This window comes from Podarcis erhardii (genome assembly GCF_964252035.2).
Source record: "Podarcis erhardii genome assembly, chromosome: 16".
Lineage (NCBI taxonomy): Eukaryota > Metazoa > Chordata > Lepidosauria > Squamata > Lacertidae > Podarcis > Podarcis erhardii.
In genome coordinates this window covers 26,783,400-26,808,658 of record NC_138514.1, presented here as the reverse complement: position 1 = coordinate 26,808,658, position 25,259 = coordinate 26,783,400, and the positions used below count along the sequence as shown (strand labels likewise).

Below are 25,259 nucleotides of genomic sequence, written 5' to 3'. Positions count from 1 at the left end.
TAAAATTATGCGTGGAATATAAAATTTTGCATGGCTTGGCGAAAGCAGATACGGAAGTTTTTCTACCCCTCTAACAACACTAGAGGTTGTGGACATGCTGGGAAGCTGAATGTTTGAAGATTCAGGACTGATCAAGGAAAGGACTTCTTCATGCAGCACACTGTTAATTTGTGAAACTCCCTCCTGCAGGAGGCAGTAATGGCTGCCAACATGGATGGATGGCTTTGAAAGCAGATGAAACAAATTCTTGGAGGAGAGGGAGGTCCTTGGCTACTAGCCACAATGGCTATGCTCTGCCTCCACGGGAGGCAGCAATGCGTCTGAATACCAGGTGCTGGAAACCATAGAAGGGGAGAGGGCCACTGTGAGAACAGGATTCTTGACCTAATCCAGCAGGATCTTCTTATGTTCACCTTCCTAAATACCCTGTGGCCGAAACACTCCCTCTGAACCTGCTGGTGGCTGGGAATGCATGGAAAGCTCTCTTCTGACAGCATCATCCAGCGACCCTATAGGCACCCTATAGCACCCACAGCTGGTCTGACGTCCTTCTGAGCTTTATGGCCCCAATCCACACCTGCTGCTAAAGAGAAACTCAAAGGGGTGAAACTGTGAAGCCCTTAGCTGTTTTTTCTCTCTCTGTGTGCCCCTCTCTCTCTCTCTCTCTCTCTCTCTCTCTCTCTCTCTCTCTCTCTCTCTCTCTCTCTCTCCCTCTCTCTCCAGAACATGTCAGGCTTTGTGACCCTGTGGATCTCCTGCAATCAGTAGCAGGAGATTTCCAACCCCCCCTTCTCTCTATCCTCACACATACACGCACACAGAGGCTGTTCTCTCCATCCAAGCTGACTTCCCTGCATTGCAAGAAAATATAGGAAGGGGGGTGGGGAGGAGAAGATTCTATTTCTCATTTTTGTTGGAGGGGGGGAGGAAAATAAAAAAAACAACCCAGATCAGATGAGAGAGAAATTGTTTCAACTGTAGAACCAGCCTCCTTCCCTTTACCATCGCAGGTTTCGTTTTACCAGATTATTATTTTTTGCCTCCAAGTAAGCGCTGCAGCCCCCCAGTTCTCTGCAATATATATATATATTATACACCGATCCGAGCTGCCCCCTCCCCCAACAACTCCAAAACCTTCCAAGATCTGCGTGAGGATACTGAATGGAATATCTTTCCTTCTCTGCAACCAGCAGGCACCCCCCGTTTTTTCAAGGATTTGGGACCCATCACTGGAGACACCGCCTGGGGGGGCGAGTGTCCTTGGCCTCCTCGTCATCTCTGCAAGGTAAAGGGTGGGCTTTGGGGTTGGGGTGGGTGGGAGGAAGGCGGTGAGGGGGAGGAGGAGGGCTCCCCCTTCCCGAGGGGCGCCCATCTATGGGGAGGTGGAGCAGAGGGCGCTGCACAGGTGAGATGCACCAGATGCACCTGTCCTCTGGACTCAGCGCAGCAGTGACGGGTGGGAGGATTCTAGCTGATGCTCAAAGTTAAAACCGTGCACCTGGAAGGAGTTGGTGGGGAGGGATTGTTATTACTCTCTCATCAGGATGGTGGGGGGTGTTAGGGCCAAGGACCTAGTTTTGGGGCCCCTCCCCAGAAGCCAAACCGGGGGTGCGTTTGAAAGTCCCGTGACTGTGGCTGTGGCTACCTGTTCAGCCAAGGAAACTCATAGCTGTTTCCACAGATGCTGCACCTCCCCGCTTTCTCCAAAACCATCACTTTCTTCAAAGGGGGACTTGTGCCCCCAGCTGTAGTGTATAGTCTGGCATCAAGGAAGGGGTCCATGTGGAAGTCAAGTGGGGGGTCTTGTGTGGATTTTGGGCTGCTCAGTTTCCCTGCAAGCATAGAGAAGACCGACTTGAAGCAAGAGAGGCCTTCACTCCTGGCACATGAAGCCCCATACCTTAAATTCCACTGTGATGCTCGCCAGCCCAGCCCTTAAACCGCAAGCGGGTTATCACACAAGGCCTGTTGAGTCTCCCCGACCTCTTGAGCTGGTGCATGGCACATCTTGAATTCCCTTCCTGGGTTGCCTGAGTGGCACCCCCGACAAACACACACTCCCCCCTCCCTGCGCATGGTGTGATGGGCCACATGGTAGTTTGCGTGTGGACAATATGCTCGGCGCACTGTGCATGGAGGTGCGTGTGTGGGGGCATTCACCGCCCACATGTTGGGTCCGAGATGTTGTGTGTGGGGAGGTATAATATGCTGCCACAATAACACACATGTAGATGAGTTTGCTCTTTGGGGTGAGGGTCTGTCTGAGATTGTCAGGTGCATTCAGTTTGCCCCCCCCCCCAAAAAAAGAACAACTTTGGGCCCTTGGCACCTATGTGACATGTAGGGCCATAGCACCTGGTTTGCAGGCATCCCAGACATTTCTAGGTAGGGCTGGGTGGGACCCCTGTCTGAAATCCTGGGGAGCGGCTGCCAGTCAGTGTAGACAATATTGAGCTGCGTGGTCCAATGCGCAGATACAAGGCAGTCTCCTATGTAAGTGCTGTTCTGAACTCTTATACTGAGTCAGAGTGCTGCTCCATTAGCTCTTTAAATTCCTGCACTCTCAAACACTCCGGGGTTTGAGACAAGTCTCTCAATGTAAGGGCACCCCAAGAGCCTGGCTGCTGGATCAACCCCATGTGGGCCCATGGAGCCTAGCACCCTGTTCTCACAGTGGCCAACAACATGCCTCCTTTGGGAAGCCCACAAGAGCAACAGCACCCTCTCTCTAGTCTGGGATAGCTCAGTCGGTAGAGCATGCGACTCTTAATCTCAGGGTTGTGAGTTCGAGTTCCGCGTTGGGGAAAAGATTCCTGCATTGCAGAGGGTTGGACTAGTTGACCCACGTGGTCTCTTCCAATTCTATGATTCTATGATTATGACCTGCTCTGCACTTATAAGAAATTGACCTGTTAGTGTGGCAGCACCCACATTTTGGAACTGCCTGCCTGTTGACATATGTCAACACTCCCTTTGGTGCCTGCAAAAAACATTTTTATTTAGGCAAACCAAAAACAGCAAAAAAATGTTTTCCAGGCAAACCAGGGATGTACATTTAAAAGCATAATTCCTCCTCCTCACCCTCAACTTCATAATGCTCTGGAAATTATGCACTTACAGTCTATGTGTGTGTGTCTCTGTGTATCTGTTTACCAGGCCGCGCATGCTGCCTTCACACACTGCTGCCACAGATCAGCTGACAAAATGTGGCAGCTTCCGTTTGTGAGGATCCATGTGCTCCGGAGGCTGCGCATGGATGGGCTGCCAGGACGGGCGTGTGCTTGTCTTGTCATCCCTGCATATGCACACCTAGCGGACAGCCTGTTCTCTGGAATGCAGGTGTGGGCCTCCCAAACTTTGGGGCTGTTCTACACACACACACACACACACACACACACACACACTGGAGCCGACTTTCGGGTCCAGGTTCTCGATTTGGAGAGACTGACTAACTCCAAAGCAGCACACCCCGGAGTCCAGAATGCAGGTCATAAACCCAGGGTGGGATTAAGTCCTTTAGAGACCCTAAGCACTGGAAATATTAGGCATTCCAGTCTCTGGAAACTGCAGGAGGGGAGAGGGCTGCTTGTGTGCTCAGGCCTGGCTTGCTGATTTTCCAGAGGCATCTTGATTGGCCAGTGTGAGAACAGGATGCTGGCCTAGAGGGGCCACTGGCCTGATCCTGCAGGCAGGCTCTTATCTTCTCGTGTTATGAGAAAAAGGCAGTCAAGCTTTTGAGTTTAAGAGGGAAAGGAGGATTAAGGGGCACACCACAGAGGTTTCTAAAAGTGTGCATGGTGTGAGAGAGATTGAGGAGGGAGAACAGACTTTTCCTCCGTCCCTCCATCCTGCTGCAACTTGGCTGGCTGCAGACTCAGGATGAAATAACTTATTCAGCAGCACACAATTGCTCTGTGGAATTTGTCATCAGGAGCTGTGGTGAGGGCCTTCAGCTTATATAGATGCATTCTGTTTATTTTCATTAACCGTTTCTTCACCACTTTGGGAGGCAGTAACGCTTCCGTGAGTACAGTGGGTACCTCAGGTTACAGACGCTTCAGGTTACAGACTCCGCTAACACGGAAGTAGTACCTCGGGTTAAGAACTTTACCTCAGGATGAGAACAGAAATCATGCGGGGGCAGCGGGAGGCCCCATTAGCTAAAGTGGTACCTCAGGTTAAGAACAGTTTCAGGTTAAGAAGGGACCTCCGGAACGAATTAATTTCTTAACCCGAGGTACCAGTGTATCAGTGGTTAGAAGCTGCAGGAGGGGAGAGTTTTCTCCTGCTCGAATCCTGCTGGCGGGTTTCCCAGCAGAGGCATCTGATTGACCACTGTGAGAACAGCATACTGCACCAGGTGAGTTGCTGGCTCTTGTTACATTCTTAAGTGGGTAGACAACCCGCCCCCCAAGTGGTTTATACAAATGTCGAAACAGTGTAGTAGTGATGGTGGCAGCAAGCGGGACAACAACAAAAGTTGCTTGGAAAGGGACCGAGACAAATTCATAGAGAAGGATAGGCCTACCAACCACACCTGTTTGCTTTGATTGCCGGTATCCAGAGACAGGCTGCAATCTGCCTCTGGTTTCCAGCTGCTGCCGGGTGACAGACAACATAGAAGGCCTCTTGCCTTTGCACCCTGTTTTATGGGCTCCCAGCAAACCTCTGATTGGTCACTGTGAGCAACAGGATGCTCAGAAATATGGACCTTCTGTTTGATCCAGTGGGGCTGTTCTTAGCTTGGGCCGAGGTCTCTCTTCTTTCCAGATGCTCGCCATCTTCCCACAAACTTCCAAAAATATCCCCCACCCCTGTATCTGCCAGGTGGGCCTTCCCTCTTCCCTTGAGGTACCTGCTTATTCTCCTGTTACGGTGGGAGTTTGGTGGAGTCCAGCAGAATCCCAGGTGCCCTTGGAATCTTTGAATTCCCCCTGGGCATAAGGCTTCTGCTAGGATGCCAGATACCAGCCTTGGCAGCGGAGAGTCAATGCAGACTTTAAAAGTTGGAGGGGGTGCGAGGAGCACCGAAGGTATTTCGGGAGATCTGTTGCTGGGTTGTCCAAAAAGCCCCATCGCAAAGCCAGAGTTAGCTTGGCAATCTAGCTTTTGTCAAAAGAAAAAAAGAGGCCGTTCATCCCTTGGAAAAGAGGGGGAAAGGAGGACACAGGTTTACATAAGATTTGCATGTGCTGATTTATATGCATAGATGCAAAATTAGAAAGCAGGGCTGTGATTTGAATAGGAACACAAGCCGTCTCACCCTAGTGGGCAGGTGGCCTGCGGGTGCCTCCTCACTTTGTGGTACAGGTGCTCATTGTGGGTGGGCAAATGCAAGCTTCTGCACCACCAACCCCCATCCTTGGCGCTTCTCCCTCCTTAGGGTTCTTTCTCTTTAAACTGGACCCAGAGCAAGTGACCCTTCAAACACAGGGCCCCTTCAAACAGAGGACAGGGAGGGGGGCAGTCCAGTGCGATCTGGATTCTTTTGCAGAAGGAAATTCCATTTTTGTTTGCAGACTAGAAGAAAATGTAAACATGTGCACATGTATGTACTGTATATTTAGGTAAAGGAGCCTTGGACAGTTACGTCCAGTCAAACTTGGCTATGGGGTGCAGCGCTCATCTCGCATCAGATATGTCTGTTAATTGATTGATTGATTGATTGATCGATCTATCGCACACTTGTAATCAACACGTGCAGCATTTCATAAGTCCAGGGGGACAGGTTTGTGCCCTGAACAGCTTGGAGTCTAAACCAGCCTTTGCTTCCCTGTTGACCTCCAAAATGTTTTGGACTACAACTCCCATCGGCTCCCAATGGGAGTCGTAGTTCAGAACATCTAGAGGGCATCACGGAGGCTGCCTTATATTGTGTTGGCCCATTGGCCCATCTAGGACACTGCCTGCCCCTGATTTTCTCTCTCTCACTTACCCTTCAACTGTTCTACTCATCCCAGAATTACAGATGCCACCCCGGCTTCTGATTGGATCCTGGGGTGTCTCATTTTGGCTCCCGCGATAGGGTGGCTCCAAGAGGCGCCCATTTTGGGGGGCCATGCTCTCTCGCCAGTCACCTGGCTCCCATGAAAATGTGGCTCTCAAAATCACCCATTTTGGGGAGTGTGGCCCTGAAAGGAATGTTATGATTTTTGATTTTCCTCTGCAACATGTTGGAGGGAATGCTCTTATAAGAAGGTAGGAAGGACCTAGCAGCTGGATCAGGCCCAAGGCCCACCTTCTTGAGTCCAAATGCCAGTGATGGGTGTAGCTAGAGACACAAACAGGTCTCTATGTGAAATTTATTATTATTATTATGATTATGATTATGATTATGATTATGATTATGATTATTATTATACCGCCCTATATCTGCAGGTCTCATGGTGCTTACAACATAAACTTACAATATAAAAACACAAATGCATAATAAATTTTACCTTTCTGCAGCCAGTTTGTTTCAGAACATACTCACCACAACTCCACAACTCCAGACAGATAAGAGGCATTATTGGAGTTCAAGGACACTAAGGGAGGTGTATTTTTGGTAGGATCAGTAAGGGGTGTGGCTGGGGAGGGGTTTGGCCTGTAAGGAGGTGTCCCAAGGGCCAGATAGAGTGGCCTGGGGGGCCACATTTACTGGTAGCCTGCAATTCCCCATCTCTGACCTATAACAAGGTCAGGGACCCCGTAGCCTTCCAGAGGATGTCCTTGGACTCCAGTTCCCATCATCCCTGACCATTGGCCATAGTGGCTGGGGCTGATGGGAGTTGGAGTTGAAGGGTATCTGCTGTGCCACAGATGTTCCCCACTTCTGAGCTACAGACAAGGGCAGAGAGGGGTGTGGGAAATATTTGAACTGCATGATGGGAGTAGTTAAAGGGAATTGAAAGTGAGCGGCTACCCATTCAGAAATCCCAGCCCTGTGGAAAGGGAGATTCTTGGAACTGTAGAGTTTTATGGATTTATAGAGAGGAGGTGAGAGCAGTTCATTCCAGCGGCCTCCTAAATTAACACATCGCTGACTTGATTGCATCGGAAAGATCTGTACAAGCAGATTACATTAAGCACAGAGGCAGCAGTGATAACACCAGGAGTTTAATTAACTTCAGCCCGGCTTGTATTTTTTGAAATAAATATCAGGCATTGCCAGGTGTGGCAGAGTCAAGAGGGAGGGAGCAGGGTTGCCACCTTTTCCTCCGCTGGTGCTCCTGTGCAGTTATTCCACAGGTGAAATTTGCCCTACAGATGCAGAGGTGTTACCAATTTTAATTCTGCCTGCCTGGTAGGTGTCAATGAAATTGGTTTGCTGCCCCAAAGGAAGGAGTGTCCACTTCTTGGCTTCTTCCAAAGTTTGATTAGGAAACTTTTATTCATTTGAGATGGGGGTAGGGAACCTGTAGTCCTCGCACTGTAAGACTACAACTTCCATCAGCCCCAACCAGCATGGCCCATGGTCAGGGATGATGGGAGTTGTAGTCCTTCCACATCTGGAGGGGCACAGGTGCCCCCACTCCTGCTTTCATATATTTGTATCCCACTTCTGAGGAGAATTCGGCTCTCCATTTGTCGCTGAGTTGTAGTTCAGAATCTCCTCACAAAGCATCAAACATTAGTGGACAGTAGCCAGACAAAAACCTCTTTAATTATAGAAATTTAACAAATAAATAAAGGTCTTCAGCCTTTTAAATTATGCTGAAAGCGTTGGAATTAGTCAGTGTGTTAAAAAACCACAGTCTACCTAGCACAGATGATAAGCAGAATAAAACAGCACCGCTGTGTCAGCAGCCCACCTGGAAACCTCCCCACATCCCACCAATGCGGGGCCACCCCCAGGCAGGCTCTGTCTGATTCGGTCACTTTGTATGTGGACAGGGCCTCAAATACAAATCTGATCGTAAAGCATGGGTAGGTTGGACATCCTCCAGATAATGCAGCCCCATACAATTTAGGGGAGGTGTGGGGAACCACACACCCAGAGGCCAAATGCGGCCCTCCAGGTCTTTCTGCTTGGCCCTCGGTACGTCCTCCCCGGCACTGCATCTCATCTTGAGTGTTCTTGCCTGGCTGACACATGCCTATTGCTTACGCAAGGCCAGTTGCGGTGTTGTTTGTTTCTTGTTAAGCACTGCCCACCTTTCATCCAAGGTCCCAGGGTGTGTTACAGCAGTTAAAACACAATATTAAAAAGGGTTTCACACAACTTATAATCACAGAAATAAGGTGGGTCCTAAAAATATACACCTCAAGTGCAAAAGGCCAAGGCCAAAATCCTCAGGAAACTGTACAGATACACCTCTGTGGAGAGGGAGTTCTACAGCTTAGGGGCCACCCCAGAGAAGGCCCTTTCTCCCAAGCCTCTGAGGGCAGAGGAGCTACCCAAAAGGCCCTGCCTCTGCCAATCTCAGCATCGGAAAGGGTCTGTGAGGAAAGGAGAGGTCTTTCAGTTATTGAGAAGGTGTTGGGCTGGTTCCTGTCTCAGCACTCCCCATGGGGTGCCACGCTCTCGAAGACCCTCCACTCTTTTTTTTTTTTAATTACTAAATTTGTATACCACCCTTCTTCCGAAGGTCACAGGGCGGTTCACAACATAAAACTACAAAACAAGAACCCGAAATGCAAGAACACAACCAAAAGCAGACCAATAACACACACAGACACACCTGTCCCACACCCGACTACAACTCCTCACCCACAATAATACAATAACCAGACTTAACATGGACACTGCAATAAACCCAGATTGCTGCCACATACACCCGGACAACACCATTACTGGCCCCAACAACATCAAACATACCATCTCAGGACTATTTAATTGCTCATCTTCTAACATTGTATATGCCATGAAATGCCAACAGTGCCCTTCAGCTCCCTATATTGGACAAATAGGCCAAACCCTACGCCAAAGGATAAATGGACATAAATCTGATATCAGGAATCGCAAGACAGAGAAACCAGTAGGAGAACACTTCAATCTCCCAGGACATTCTATACAACATCTCAGAGTAGCTGTCTTATTACAAAAGAATTTCAGAAATAGACTGGAAAGAGAAGTTGCTGAATTGCAGATTATTACCAAACTTAAAACCATGGAGAGACCTGGTCTGAATAGAGACATTGGATTCTTATCTCATTATACATGATATAGCTATTTTTAGCCATCTCACCCCTTGCTTTTTCCTGCAAGACCAATTGCAGTCCTTAACGGTCGTCAACAGGTTTACCACACCTATCAGCCAATCACCCATTCCCACCACCCTTCTGAGTAATACCCCTCCCCACCCTCTCACTATATATAAGGGTCTGGTGACTTCTGTTTCAGTGTATCTGAAGAAGTCGCATGCACACGAAAGCTCATACTAATAACAAACTTAGCTGGTCTCTAAGGTGCTACTGGAAAGAATTTTTTTTATTTTGTTTCGATTACGGCAGACCAACACGGCTACCTACCTGTAACCTGTCCCATGAACACATTTAAAAGGACATAATAGAGTGTCTGTTTTTCTCTTCTGGTTGAAATGCATTTTATTTGTTCAAGGTATTTTCAGCTGCTTTTAAGAGCAGAACGCCCTCAGAAAGTGACACGCAAGGGAGGGGAAGATGGAGTTTGAGAGGGAAAATAGCCCCAGTAGAACAGAGGCAGAAGCTGCTCTGGGAGATGGGAGCTATTTGCGGCTCCTGTGAGATGGGTGTTTATCTGTGATGCGGGTGAGGCTGTGGGTTGGCTGCTATGCCTGCTTTTCAGGGATGCCCTCCACGTGTATCCAGTCCCCGCCCCCGAGAGGTTGCCATGGAGCCCCTGTTGGGACCCAGAAAGCTTAGCCAGCCCTGCATTTGTTGCAGCTGCATAGAGGAAGGTCTTCTAACAGGGCCGGCCCTCCCATGAGGCAAAGCAAAACAGTTGCCTCAGGCGGCAGATTTTGAGGGGCGGTCACTAGATGGAGCAAGGTTATGGCTGGCCTGAGCCTTTCCTTCTAGCGGAAGATGTTGAAGTGAGATCCCACTGCTACTCTGGTCAGCATGGCAGCAAAATGTGCTGGTGCCAGCCTAAGACTGGCCTCAATGTTGGAGCAGAAGGGGCAAAGTCCATTGGAAGGTTGTTTTGGGGCCATCACTGATAAGGCCTTGCATTTTGTGTGTGCCAACCCAACTGATTATACAGTGACCATTCAAGAAGAGTCCGGGGGGGGGGAGGGGAGAGTTGTAGTGTAGTGGTTAGAGGATCTGCTTTGCATGTGGAAAATCCCAGGTTCAATTCCCAGCTTATCCAGGTAGGGATGAAAGCAACCCCTGCCTGGGACCTTGGAGATGTTCTGTCAGTCACTGCAGAAAATACTGAGCTAGATGGAGCAACGGTCCGATTCAGTATAAGGACATTACCGGGATTTTAAAGTCGGACGTGACATCCGGGGGGAGGTGGATTTCTGGAAGGTGGCGGTTTGTCCTGAATCTTCAGCAAGTAAATCGAAAAATTGCTTTTTTGGGGTTCAACAGCTTTCGGGGTGTCCTTGTATTTACTCTTTGAAATATGGCAAGCCTAATAAGGCACCTTTCTTTGTTCCTAGATCTCAGCATGTGAGCAGGATTATGTGGGTACATATATCTCAGCAGTGCTTTTTTCTGGGGAGACGCAGGGGTATGCATACCCCTAAACATTTTGTGAATCTAAGTTTGGCCTCACCGAGGGGCAGTATTTCAATATGAGTAGGAAAATGAGAGTACCCCTAAACATTTTTTTTAGAAAAAAAGCACTGTTTGTCAGTCACTTCACCCTGCCCAGGGCAGCCCAAAGGGGCTTACAACCAACTGAATAGACAATATACCTCACCCAGATACATTAAACCAAGAGAAAAGATAAATACATTTAAAAACATCCCATCCACTTCTAAAAGGAAATTAAACAAGGATGGGGAGAAGAACCCTGTACGCCATCTTGGGCTCCTTGGGGGAAAAGGTGGCATATGTGTAGAGGCAGTATTCCTCCCATTGTCCTATATCTAAAGGCACACAGTGAGGGAGAGCGAGAGAGCTAGCGCTGGACCTGGCGGACTCCTGGTCTGGCCCTGCGTGCCCTTGTCTCCTGTTCCTCTGCCTGATGTGGTTTCTCCTGGTCTTCCAGTGACGGGCGAAGCCGGAGAGGACATGGTTGCTGACTGTGGCTGACATCGCAGCTGCCGGAATATGCAGCCCGGGGGCCTTCCTGGCAGCGCAAAGGCAGCGGACTGCGCTGAGGAGCCGATCGCCACGTCGCGCAGGAGGGCCACCGCGGCCGGGAGGCATGGTGACAACGTTCAAGGTGGCAGTGCTGGGAGCTCAAGGGGTCGGGAAGAGCGCCATTGTCCGCCAGTTCCTCTACAACGAGTTCAGCGAGGTCTGTGTCCCCACCAAGACCCGACGCGTCTACCTGCCCGCTGTGGTCATGAACGGCCACGTCCACGACCTGCAGATCATGGACTTTCCCCCCATCACGGCATTCCCAGTAAACACCTTACAGGTAGGTCTCCCTCACCTGCTCAGGCCTGCAAAGGACAGCTCTGCCTGGAGGGGACAGCAGAGGACTGCCCATTGTCTGCCATCACCATGTCCTGTGGGAGCCAGACCAGATCCATAGTTTTCCATCTCTCTTCACAGGGGACTCTGGAAATTGTAGCTCTGGAAGAGGAACAGGCTTCCAAACAACCCTCAACAACTTTGAACCATTCTTTGAGGGAAGCCATTTGTATTTAAAGAGGCGGGGCAGTGCTGTAAATGTATGGAATGAGTCTGTCTGGAGTTTCAATGTCCAAATGTGTCTTCATGCACACAGAGAAACAAATATGCCAGGCACAAGGTTAATTCTGAATCCTTCTCCCAGACATGCTAGCTTTCTACATGCAAGGAGTGATACGAATCTCCACTTGCCCGCAGCGTCTCCGTTCCTGGCCACATGCACAGCGTACATTTAGAGAACTAGGATGCCAGTTTAAACAGCCGTGGCTTCCCCCAAAGAATCATGGGAGCTGTAGTTTCTTAAGGGTGCTGAGAGTTGTTAGGAGGCCCCGATCTCCCTTTACATAGCTACTATTTCCCAGAGTTCCTTGAGAAGAGGGATTACCGTAATTGTTAAACCACTCTATATTAGGTGAAAGTTCTCATAGAAATCCTATTATTAATAATAGTACCAGGCCTGGTCCACTGATGAGGTAAGATGCTCACCTGAACTGGCGGAAGCCAAGATGCAACAGTCGCTTTGCCTCCGCCACCTGCCCCGCCAACTCTGCCACCAGCATTGGTTTCTAGCAAGATCTCACTGAAGCCTTGTGAGATCTCACGGAGCACATGAGGTCTCACAAGACCTCAGCAAGATCTCACAAAATCTCACCAGAAGTTGGTGTCTCTGCCGGCACTTTGTGGGTATGCAGCGCAGGTAAAAGAGGTGTGAGGCAGGTGGTGTGGCGCAGGGGCGCAGCATGGGGAGGGGGCAGGAAGGCCGTTGCCCCAGGGGCAGGATTTTGAGGGGGCACAAGCCAGGCACTCCTGTGCAGGGATCCCCATCCTGCCCTGCCTGCCGCTGGGGGTCCCTGGGTTCTTGAGCCCAGCTGGCCTTGCCCAACCCCCCTCACACCTGGCCAGTATTAGGGGGATGCACCTGCCAAGGGCTGCGTCGGCCAGCTAGGCTCCCCCCCACACTTGCAGGCGATGCAGCAAGGCCCCAGGAACCCACCCCCCCACTCCTGCGGGTAGAAAGTGCCTTATTTTGGTTTCCTGTAAGCATCTCTGGCAGCCTTTTGGGCTGAAAAAAGGGCCACAAATGCTCTAAATATAGAAATAATAAATAGACATGGCATGGCTGACTGGTAAGAACCCTGATCAGGAACACACACACCCAACACAACCTTTGGTTGTAGGTCCCCCATATAATAAGGTAATAACTATGCTGTCAGTTGCCAAAGATCTGGTACACTGCCCTTTTATCCATGCCCATTTTCAGAGCAGGATTAATTCTTTTCCTACAGCTTCAGCCTGAGAACATAACTTCAAAAGCCTCGCCTTTACCTTTCTTTTCTTAAAATGATGGTCCCTCGTTTACAGAGTCACAATGGAGAGAGAGAGAAATCTAAGAAATCTCTGGGTAGCCTTTCTAAGGCTTGACACCCACAGCCTCCAATTTCCTAGCAGGGGTTTGGAAGACTCATTGCCTACCTATTTATTTAAAACAGGAAGTCTTAGTTTGCCTTCGTGCATTGACAGTGGGCTTCTCAGTGACACCTGCGTGGAGCTGGAAACTGGACCAGGTAGATCTGTCGGAGAGCTCTTAGGTTTTTGTTGATCTTGATGGCTAGGAATGAAACCTCCATGTTCAGAGGCAGTCTACCACCCATGGGTAAACTGTGGGAGAGGACGATTGTCTTCAAGCCTTGTGGGAGGAGGCACCAAATGGGCCACTATCTAGAAAGTCTGATGATGATGATGATTTTCTTCTCATTATCTTCTTATTATTTGAAAGCCTCATGCCGGGGGCCAAATGTGGCCCTCAGAACTCTCTCTCAGGCCACGCCCCTCCCTGCCTCTTCTTCACACCCCACATGCTTTTGTCAGGCTGGGATGAGTCCTTGAACTCTGACGAAGCCTCTTGCTTGCTTGCCTGGATGGATGGATGATAGAGAAGGGTGTGCGCTAAAGGGGAAATAAATGCTCCACCCACTTTGCCTCTGGCCCTGCAAGTGCTGTCTGGGGCTGATGGAATTTGCAGTCCAACAACATCTTTAGGGCGCCACAACCCACGCTATGGCCAAGGCTGTTTTGCAGCAATATACAGTGGTACCTCGGTTTTCGAATGTCTCCATTGGTGAACAATTCAGTTTTCGAACGCCGTAAACCCGGAAGTAAATGCTTTGGTTTTCAAACTTGCCTCGGAAGTCCAACATGCCACTTGGCTTCTGTATTGAGTTTTTCGTATTGATGCTTCCATACTGAGTTTTTGGTTTTCAAATGTTTCGGAACTCGGATGGTCTTCCAGAACAGATTACATTCGAAAACTGAGGTACAACTGTACAGTGGTACCTCAGTTTACAAACTTAATCCATTCCAGAAGCCTGTTCTTAAACCAAATCCGTTCTTAAACTGAGGTGCGTTTTCCCCTCATGGGACCTCCCACCTCTGGTTGGTGCCCTTCCACTGTTCGGCTTCCAGTCGTAGACCAAGTTAAAGTTTGCTAACCAGAACACTTACTTCCGGTTTTGTGGAGTTCATAAACCGAATAGTTTGTTTGTAAACCGAGGTACCGCTGTACATGTTAAGCTATAATTTGCAGTTCACAACAGAAACCGTAAGCTGGCATTGAACGGTTCAGCTGAATCTCCAGGTGGCTGCAAGGAACCTGCCACTGTAGAGGCAGCGTCTCTCACCCCAGGCAGTGGCGTAGCGTGGGTGGCCGGTGCCCGGGGCGGGGCAAGTGTTGTGCTGCCCTGGTGAACCGATCAGCGGTCAGTCCCTTTGCTGGCCAGAATCTAATGAAGGGTTGTATCTCCTTGCAAACTAACCCCACCCTGGGAGCCCGTATAAAGAAGCTGTGTCAACTCGCCCTCCTGTCCTTGCCTCAAGGCGCTCTGGACAAATGGCTCCAGCAGTGCTTTCCCACCTTTCTCTTCCTCCCTTCTTCCTCTGTGGGCACTGGTGCCACCCTCCCCCTCCCCATCCTCCCTCTCAGCTGACCCAGGGGCGGCCATATTTGGGCCTCTTTTCAATGGTGACAAGGAGAAGGAGGCGCTGCCCCCTGTGGCTCTGGCCTTGATGAGGGAACCTGCCAAGGGGGCACCTAGTTGCTCCTCCCTGAGAAATTTGCACCCGGGGCCACAACCCACGCTATGCCAATGACCCCCCAGCCAGGTTCCGGGATGCAGGGTGACGTCTCTCGTTCTCCTCTCTTGCCCTGGAAAGGGTGTGTCTTCCTGAGGGGGGGGGGTTGCGGAGGAGCAGGTGACGAGGAAGATTTGCGTGCGGGAAGAAGGAAAGGTCAGCGAATGAGGCAATCGGAAATAGCACAGGATAAATGATCAACAGAGGCATATGGTGGGGACAAACTGGATTGGGCCCATGCCTTGGAATGCAAATGGGTGGGTGGGTGTGATGCAGGAGCAGATGGAGGCTTGTAAGGGGGGGGAGAGGAGAAGCTTTGCTGGAGATGGTAACATTGTTGGGCAGGACTCATAAGGAGGCAGCCTGTCAGAGAGGAGGGGAAGGAATCTTGTTTTCTTCCACATTGAGAAAGGGGGAAAGGGGTGAATTTGCATCCATCGCTCCACCCACTTTCATCTGGCCCTGCCCACCACTGACGTGTGGCCCCCGGGAGTTCAAGCACAAAGGAATGCGGCCCTCTGGCTGGAAAGGACTTGGTGTTGACCTTTAAAGCCCTAAATGGCCTCGGTCCAGTATACCTGAAGGAGCATCTTCACCTCCATCATTCTGCCCGGACACTGAGGTCCAGCTCCGAGGGCCTTCTGGCAGTTTCCTCCCTGTGAGAAGCCAAGTTACAGGAAACCAGGCAGAGGGCCTTCTCGGCAGTGGCACCCACCCTGTGGAACGCCCTCCCACCAGATGTCAAAGAGAAAAACAACTACCAGACTTTTAGAAGACATCTGAAGGCAGCCCTCTTTAGGGAAACTTTTAATGTTTAATAGGTTATTTTATTTTAGTGTTTTGTTGGAAGCCGCCCAGAGTGGCTGGGGAAACCCAGACAGATGGGCAGGGTATAAATAATAAATTATTATTATTATTCCCTCCCCTGGCCTTATACCTTGGTTATCGAACTTCATCCATTCTGAGAGTCTGTTCAACTCCTGAAACTGTTCAAAAACCAAGGCACGGCTTCCGATTGGCAGCAGGAGCTTCCTGCACTCAATCAGAAGCCGTGGTGGACGTTTGGTTTCCGAAAAACGTTCACAAACCAGAACACTGACTTCCGGGTTTGCTGCGTTTGGGAGCCAATTTGTTCGACGACTAAGCCGTTTGATAACAAAGGTACGGCTGCAGATCAAAGTAGCACTGGGAATCAGGCTTTGAGAAGAACCACCAAAGAAGAGCCCGGCTTCATCAGGCCAGTGGCCCATCTGGTCATGGAATCCTTGAAACATAGAATTGTGGCATTTGAAGGGACCCTGGCGGTCATCTAGTCCAACCCCCTGCATTAGGTCCAGCATCCTTTTCTCACAGTGGCCAAATAGATGTCTGTTTCCTGGGAAGCCTGCAAACAGGACCAGAGCCCAAGAGCCCTCTCCCCTCCTGTGGTTCCTGGCAACTGGTATTCACAAGTATTGCTGCCTCCAGCTGTGGAGGCAGGACAGAGCCGTTGTGGCCAAGCAGTAGCAGCCCTCTCCTCCTCCATAAATTTGCCCAACCTTTTCCCAAGGCCATCTAGGTTGATGACCATCCTAGCCTCCTGTGGGAGGGAGTTCCCCGGTTTAACTACACTATGTGCTGCTAGTATGTGCAGCTTTCTCCTCCTTTTTATAGCCTTCTCCTTCATAAATGGCCGTATAATAATAATAATAATAATAATAATAATAATTTATTTATCCCGCCCACTCTGGGTGGTTTCCAACAGAATATTAAAATACAATAACCTATTAAACTTTAAAAGCTTCCCGAAACAGGGCTGCCTTCAGATGTCTTCTAAAAGTCTGGTAGTTGTTCTTCTCTTTGATATCTGGTGGGAGGGCGTTCCACTGGGCGGGTGCCACTACCAAGAAGGCCCTCTGCCTGGTTTTCTGTAACTTGGCTTCTTGCAGGGAGGGAACTGCCAGAAGGCCCTCGGCGCTGGTCCTCAGTGTCCAGGCTGAACAATGGGGGTGGAGACGCTCCTTCAGTATACAGGACCGAGGCCGCTTAGGGCTTTAAAGGTCAGCATCAACACTTTGAATTGTGCTTGGAAACGTACTCAAACATATAGACTGGTTTGAAAGCCTGTGTACAATACCAGCCAAAATTTCAGAATCCAGAGAGTGAAAAGAGATATCCTATTATTATTATTATTATTATTATTATTATTATTAGATGAAATAGGAAGCTGCCTTTAACCAGGCTAACCCACTGGCCCACCCAACCTAATATTTTTTACTCTTATTGGCAGCAGCTCCCCAGGATCTCCAGGCCTAGAAAAGTTTTCCTTAGGAATTTGATCTATTTCCTTTCAGTGGATCATGCCGCCAGGGTTTGAACACAGCTCTTTCTGTGTGCAAGGCAGGAGAGGGGTTTCTGCTGCTGAAGGATAAGCCCATCCTGCAGAGCTCCTGCCATGAGTAGAATGGATTATGCAAAATTTGAGAGGGGTCTCTCCCCCCTCCATTCTCCTCTCCACTTTTCTTTTCGATTTGCACTATTTTTAACATGGCTCAGGATTCCAGGTTTCTGGTCTCTCCGTTTCTTGGGTGTTGTTGTTTTTTGCAAGCTGAAATTCAGTTTTCTGCGTTTTGCAGCAATCTGCAATTATCAGCGTTTTAGTGCAACTTTCTCCTGATTAATGCAGGTTTGACTGACGTATACATGTTTATAAGCATTTTCCCCAATATGACGTATGTTATTTTCCCCCATAATGCATTTTTGGAAACCTACTTTGGTTGGAGAAACACATTGCAAATTTCGGGTGCATATGAATTTCAAAAGATTGCTGTGTTTTGGTTCCTCTGCTGCGTCATAAAGTACAAATTGGATAGATTTGGCTTTAAATGAATACTGAATTGGAAACCTCATCCATCCTTACTTTTCGCAAGATTTGGATTGCCTGGGTACAAAGCACTATCATCACCACCATTAAAAAAAACCAGAATTCACAGGAAAACAGCATGCTGACCCGCCCTTGGAGTTTAGTGACAAAAAGGAATTTGAGATAAGTGTTAAAACACCCTTGGACTACAGTGGAGCCACATTCACAGATTTTTAACCTACTGACCCTACCACAGCTTAGAAGACTGGCTTAGTGGTTAGAGTGTCCGACTACGACCGTCTGGGAGAGAGACCAGGGTTCAAATTCCCCTCCCAACCGAGAAGCCTGCTGGGTGACTGTGGGCTGGGACCTGTCTCTCAGCTTAAATTACCTCACAGGGTTGTTGTGAGGTTGAAAATGTGGAAGTGGGAACCATGTGAGCACCTTGAACTCCTTGCAGGAAAGGTGGGAAGGAAATGTAATGATAAATAAAAACACATTTCATCTAAATATATGGGACTTCTGACATGGGGGGGAAATGGCGGCCTTCCGAGCCTCTCTATCTGGCCCTCAGAACTCTCTCCAGGCCACACCTCTCTCCTTAGACCACAGCCCTCACCAGCCCTGCTTCGGACCCCAAGTGTCTTTGCCTGGCTAAAATATGCCCTTGAACTCTAATAATGCATTTTCCTTGCTTGAATGGAGGGCAGGGATTTACAGTGGTACCTCTGGATGCGAACGGGATCCGTTCCGGGGCCCCGTTCACATCCTGAAGCGAACACAACCTGTGTCTGCGCGGGTCATGATTCGCGCTTCCGCGCATGACGTCATTTTGAGCATCTGTGCATGTGCGAGCGGCAAAACCCGGAAGTAACGTGTTCCATTACTTCTGGGTCGCTGCGGAGCGCAACCCGAAAATGCTCAACCCGAAGCATATTTAACCTGAGGTATGACTGTACTTGAATAAAAAGCAGCATAGAAATAGAATCAGTCAGTCAGTGAGAGAAGGGTGTGTGTCTAGAAGCTAGCCTTAAAGGTAAAATTTGCATTCCTTGCTCCACCTCCTTTCTGCCTTTAGCCCCACCCAGCATTGGGAGGTTGCTCAGAAGGCAATGTAGCCTTTGGGCTGAAAAATTGTTCTCCACCTGAGAGAGATGATAGAATTGTAGAGTTTGGAGGTAACCCCAGGGTCATCTAGTCCAACGCCCTGCAGGACTTCTTTTTTTGGGGGGGGGCGGGTGGCGCTGTGGGTAAAAGCCTCAGCGCCTAGGGCTTGCCGATCGAAAGGTCGGTGGTTCGAATCCCCGCGGCGGGGTGCGCTCCCATTGCTCGGTCCCAGCGCCTGCCAACCTAGCAGTTCGAAAGCACCCCTGGGTGCAAGTAGATAAATAGGGACCGCTTACTGGCGGGAAGGTAAACGGCGTTTCCATGTGCTGTGCTGGCTCGCCAGATGCAGCTTTGTCACGCTGGCCACGTGACCCGGAAGTGTCTGCGGACAGCGCTAGCCCCCGGCCTCTTAAGTGAGATGGGCGCACAACCCTAGAGTCTGTCAAGACTGGCCCGTACGGGCAGGGGTACCTTTACCTTTTTATCACAAGAAGTTGAAGCAGAAGTGGACCTGTATTTTAAATTGTTGGGATGGAGTTGCTGTGACTATCTCATCCTACTTTGACAGCAGCAATGAAGCTCGTCTCTCTAGCTAAAAGCAAACAAAGGCTGATGCTTTTTTCATGAACTACTCAAGGACACAGCAGACACAGGCTAATGGCTGGTGCCTCTGTGCAACAGATCATCTCCTGGAAATAAATGGAATTCATGCTTTTTGGAAAGAGCCTGCAAGGGTTACTCACCAGGAGCCCAGGTTAGCTCCAGGGCATCTTTTTTCATTGAAGGGGCAGATCTACTATTCATGCATATACAGTAAGCCCACATTTAGCTTTATGCACATGGCAAAAAATGCAAACATAAATAGAAAGGGGGTGAAGTTCCAGGGAAAACAAGTTTGGCAATCCCATCCACCATTGCACTCAATAAGTTTTGACTATACGCGACTTTAGCTTCAGGCACAATCCCCGCGTAAGTTGCAAGCTTGCTGTAATTCTTTCCATTCCCATTTTTCTTAAAAATGTATGGGGAAATATGTGGCTCAGTGGTAGAGAATCTGCTTGAGATGCAGAGTGTCCCAGGTTTTCACTACCAGAAAGAGCATCGTGGGCTCCGACTAGAGGCTCTGAGAGTGCAGTGATTCTGCCTTTGGGCTCGCTGTAAGATGCTAGCAAGCTCTCCCATAGTGATAGGCGTTTTTGACACCATGTTGAGTTCCAGCACCTCATACTGCCATTGCCTGAGCCTTCTCAGATGTCACAGATGGGTCAGAGTAGTAGCCTAGGGTGAGCTGGAAGAAGCAGGATCTGCAAGCCCCAGATGTAGCCCTAACATCCCGTTGGGCTGGACTTTCACAATTTCATTTGCTGGGCTTTTGGTGCCAAGGGCAGAGAGAGGGAGGAGAGTGGTATCTCATGGAATCCAGGCCGTTCTGCTGTTTCCCAAATGTTCTTTCTGCAAAGGGAAAATGAAATGGATGCTTATAAAACTGGAACAGCGTGACTCTGCGATGGAGGGATCGGGGTCTCTCTAGAGTTGGCACAGTTGGCCACTGAGGGAAGCACTCAAAAAGCAGCTGTGGAGTCAGGAGAGAGCTAGCCTGCCTGTGACTCGTGACTCCAGAGAAGGAGAGTCCACTACATCCGAAGGCAGTCTCTTCTGCCCTTAAACAGCTCTGACCCTTCCAAACTGGGACGCTTCTCCTGACAAGAACATATGCAGAACCTGGCTGCTGGATCAGGACAAAAAAGGGCCCATCTGGTCCAGCACCCTGGAGCATAGCATCATTCTGGGGCATTGTTGGAGGTGGTGGGAACAAAAAAAGGGCTACCATTTCCCAAAATGTGGCTGTAGAATATTTAAAGAACATCCTACAAAGGTGCTTTCATTTTGCAGGCGGTGGGAGGTGGTTGAGCATTTTCCCCAGAACGAAGTACTTTAAGACAATTCAATTCCACTCACATTCTGGCATCCACCACCCACTTCAAAGGCCTCCACTTGCGGCCTCCCCCCTCCCACCACAGGTTTCTTACTACAGTGGTACCTTGCTTCTCAAACTGCAAACCTGGAAGTAAGTGTTCCGGTTTGTGAACTTTGTTTGGCAGCGAATGTGCTCCGTTTTGAGTGTTTTGCTTCCAGTTTGAGTGCCACACTTCCGTTTTGAGTGCAACGCTGAGGTCTATCTGGTTTTGCTATTTATTTTGCGTTTTTGTTTTTGTGGCTCATTTGTTTTTGTGGCCATGTGGAACCCAGTTCAGCTACTGATTGATTGGTTGTGTGACTGCAGTACAGTGGTACCTCAGTTTATGAACTTAATCCATTCCTGAAGTCCGCTCTTAAACCAAATCCATTCTTAAACTGAGGTGCGCTTTTCCTAATGAGGCCTCCTGCCGCCAGTGCCCTTCCACTGTTCAGCTTCCATTCATAGACCGACATAAAGTTCACAAACCAGAACACTACTTCTGGTTTTGCGGAGTTCATAAACTGAATACAGTGGTACCTCTGGTTGTGAACGGGATCTGTTCCGGAGCCCCGTTCACAACATGAGCAAAATGCAACCCACGTCTCCACGTCTGTGCGTGCGCGGGTCGCGATTCGCCACTTCTGCACATGCATGAGCGGTGAAACCCGGAAGTAACCCTTTCCAGTACTTCCAGGTCGCCGCGGGATGCAACCTGAAAACGCGCAACCTGAAGCAAACATAACAAGAGGTATGACTGTAGTTTGTAAAGAGGACTGTTCGTAAACCACTGTACATTGTTTCTTGCTTTTGTTTTATGGATCAGTGGTCTCCTTAGATAGTGAAATTCATGTTAAATTGTTGTTTTAGGGGTTGTTTTTAAAAGTCTGGAATGGATTAATCCATTCTGCATTACTTTCTATGGGAAAGCGTGCCTTGGTTTTGGAACGGATTTGGGAACGGATTAAGTCTGAGAACCAAGGTACCACTGTACTTAAAGAGAAATTGGAGAGCTGGGCTGTCCCTGAGCTGGGCATTGCTTCCACAATTGAGCTGAAGACTGGGAGTGAACCCTTCCTCCTTGGATTAAGCTTAGGGGGGGGGGACTGCTGGTGGTGTTGCGGTCACCCCCATGGCTCTCTGTGTGTTGTGCATTCCCTGATCCGTCCCTCTCTGTTTTGCAGGAGTGGGCGGACGTGTGCTGCAGAGGCCTCCGGAGCGTTCATGCCTACATCTTGGTCTATGACATCTGTTGTTTTGACAGCTTTGAGTATGTCAAGACCATTAGGCAGCAGATCCTGGAAACAAGGTAAAAATATGCCTCTGTTCAGCCTCACCTGGGATCTGACTGGGAAAAAGGGGTGGTGGCGGTGGAGCCAGATGTTAATTCAGGGAGTCTCAAAATGACGGCTTGACCCAGTGTGTGGCAGCTGTGAGAAAGGCACATTTCAGTGCTAGGGATCATTGAAAATAAAACTGTAAATGTCATTCTGCAAATCCTATGGTTGCAGTCACATTTGGAATATCCCATGCTCAAGGGGAGGAGAAACGGGGGATATCCAATGAGTTGCAAAATCCTGGGATCCTAGACCAGCATCCCTCTTCCCTCCGGCCAATCCCTTCTACTTTATACAGAGTGATTTCTTGCCCCTGGCTTCTCCCTGAGAACAGGGCAAATTCCTAGTTTTACAAACTCTGGTCTTAGATTTCTCATGGCATGGAACCCAAGTGATCTAGGCACTTGGAGTTTCTCAAATCCTGAGAATGGCCAACGCAGTCATATACGCAGCTATGCACGCTTAAACATTTCCAACTTCAGTAAATTCAATCACTATACAGTTGTACCTTAGATCTCGAACGCCTTGGCTCCCGAACAAATTGGCTCCTGAATGATCAAAACCCGGAAGTGAGTGTTCCGGTTTTTGAACGTTCTTTTGGAAGCTGAATGTCCGATGGGGCTTCCGTGGCTTCTGATTGGCTGCAGTTTCCTGCAGCCAATCAGAAGCCACGCTTGGGTTTTCGAACGTTTTGGGAAGTCGAACGGACTTCCGGAACGGATTCCATTTGACTTCCAAGGTACGACTGTACTTAATACAGATGGCCAAAGTTGTTGAGCTGTTTTTCTTTTCTATTTTGGCACAAATTCTACACTTCCCGGCCGCGTCCATGAAATTCCAGATGTATGGCAGCCCTAGGTGTAGCAGCCTCTGGGCCTGGCCTCTTCCATTCCCTGCTCCAACCATTTAGGCTTCTCTTTCCATCTCTCTGCAGGGTCATTGGCACCTCGGACACACCCATCATTATCGTGGGGAACAAGAGGGACCTCCAGAAAGGGCGGGTCATCCCCCGCTGGAACGTCTCCAACCTGGTGAAGAAGACCTGGAAGTGTGGCTACATCGAGTGCTCGGCCAAGTACAACTGGCACATCCTCCTGCTCTTCAGCGAACTCCTCAAGAGCGTGGGATGCGCCCGGTGCAAGCATGTCCACACCACCATCCGCTTCCAGGGCGCCCTGCGGAGGAACCGGTGCGCCATCATGTGAGACCTTTGAGGACGGGCACCCCCTTCCGTCGCTGCCCTCCATCTCCAGAGGCGTTGCCAACACCACTCACCCTTGTGCCATGTGTACAGGAGCCCTTCTTTCCACCTGGAGCGGGTGGTGGGAGCAGGAGGTCTCAAGCGACTCTGTTTTACAATGAAGCCTCTCCACCTGCAACCCCCTGGGGGTGTGATCTAGCTTTGGCTGGGTTTTTTTGCCGTTGCTGCATCCCCTGGAGCAGCGGATTCGCAGAGGAGACCTGGTTCCTTCAAATGCAAGAGGCCTTTCCCTCGCTTCGGATCACGAACCCGGAATATGAGAGTTCCCGGCAGATGGGACAGAAGCTGCTGGGTGTCATCCAAGATCAAGCCTTTAAGGGGGTGTCCAGTTGCCTCGTGCGACTCCTTGGGTCCCAGATTTCCTGAGTGGATGTTTCTACGGAAAGCGGGAGGGTGTTGGCAGCAGGGCATGTTCTCTCGGTGCAAAGAAAGGAAATCCTGCCTGATCAAAGTCTCCCCACAGGAGGGAGGTACCTACAAGGGACAGGATATTGGGGAGTTAAGGTGACCTTGGATGGAAATGGTTGGGTCTAACTAACAGGGGCAAAGCAGAGGCAAGGAAGGTGGGGGCATCTCAGGTCACATCAGCACAGAGATTTGCAAGAGAATCCTTTACTGCATGGGCTGTTTCAACCATGACTTGGTTTGCCACTGACCTCTAAGCTCAACAGGGAACCACAGCCAGTTCCTGGGGTACGGTAAACAAACATGTCCAGAGGCATCCACACATTCTATTTTCAGGTCCACACAATTCATCTTTGGGATACAGTGGTACCTCGGGTTAAGTACTTAATTCGTTCCAGAGGTCTGTTCTTAACCTGAAGCTGTTCTTAACCTGAGGTACTACTTTAGCTAATGGGGCCTCCCGCTGCTGCTGCCGCCGCCGCCATGCAATTTCTGTTCTCATCCTGAAGCAAAGGTAATATCTCTGAGTTAGTAGAGTCTGTAACCTGAAGAGTATGTAACCCGAGGTACCACTGTACATCTAAAAACCACCAGGAATGGAGTGGCTCTGATAACAGCGCATGCATCCCGGTCCTGCTAGGGATCACCATAGACATATAGGGCTTGCCCCACCTGTCTGAGTGGTTTTCTGCTTGTTTTCCAGGCATGGGTCTGAGCGTTTTTGCCTTCGACCAGTCACTTTCCCCCAGAAAACCCGTTCTTTAGGGTTAACTCGGAACCAACGGGAATCTGCATAAAACCCCATTGCCATTTGTTCTGATTCTGCGCTAAACTGTGGGTTTTTCCCAGGGGGAAGCAGTGGGGCAAATAGAAAGTGTGGATGAGCCCATAGTTTAAATGAACATCAGCTGCCGCCTTCTAGCTGACTTGGACCCATTGATCCACCTCACTCAGTACTGTCTATACCAGTGTTTCTCAAACGTGGGTCTCCAGCTGTTTTTGGACTACAACTCCCATTATCCCTAGCTAGTAAGAGCAGTGGTCAGGGATGATGGGAATTGTAGTCCCAAGTAGCTGGAGATCCAAGTTTTGGAAACACTGGTCTACACTGCCTGGCAGTGGCTCTCCAGGATTTTAGACAGGGTTTTCTCCCAGCCCTACCTGGAGAAGCCAGGGACCTTCTGCATGCAAGACAGGTGCTGTGCCACAGAGCTACAGTCTCTCCCCACAAGAATATTTTTGCTGTTGGAGGGACAACACCTTTTTTTAAAATGACCTATCTTTTCATACACTTTCCAACCTGCCTAGTTATGGATTCCTTTTATTTACCATATAGCTCACCCTCTCCCAAGGGCTCAGAGTGAGTAATGATACTATATTAATGGCAAAAGCTTCACTTTTAAATTATGTCATCTTCAGATCTGCCTCTCCACCTCCCTCCTTAGTTGGCAAAAGCAACCTTCGCCAATTTCACCTCTCCAGGTGTTGCTGGTCTACAGCTCCAATCTT

At 49.4% G+C, this 25,259-nt stretch overlaps 1 protein-coding gene across 1 annotated transcript; it reads left to right on the top strand.

Moving 5' to 3' along the window:
- The first annotated feature begins 788 nt into the window (after positions 1–788).
- On the top strand, positions 789–24,107 carry RASL10B (RAS like family 10 member B). Its single transcript, XM_081843661.1, has 4 exons — positions 789–1,285; positions 11,123–11,497; positions 21,932–22,056; positions 23,019–24,107. Exons 2-4 carry the CDS (start codon positions 11,282–11,284, stop codon positions 23,287–23,289), a joined length of 612 nt encoding a protein of 203 aa, XP_081699787.1. The 5' UTR covers positions 789–1,285; positions 11,123–11,281; the 3' UTR covers positions 23,290–24,107.
- Positions 24,108–25,259: the final 1,152 nt, after the last annotated feature.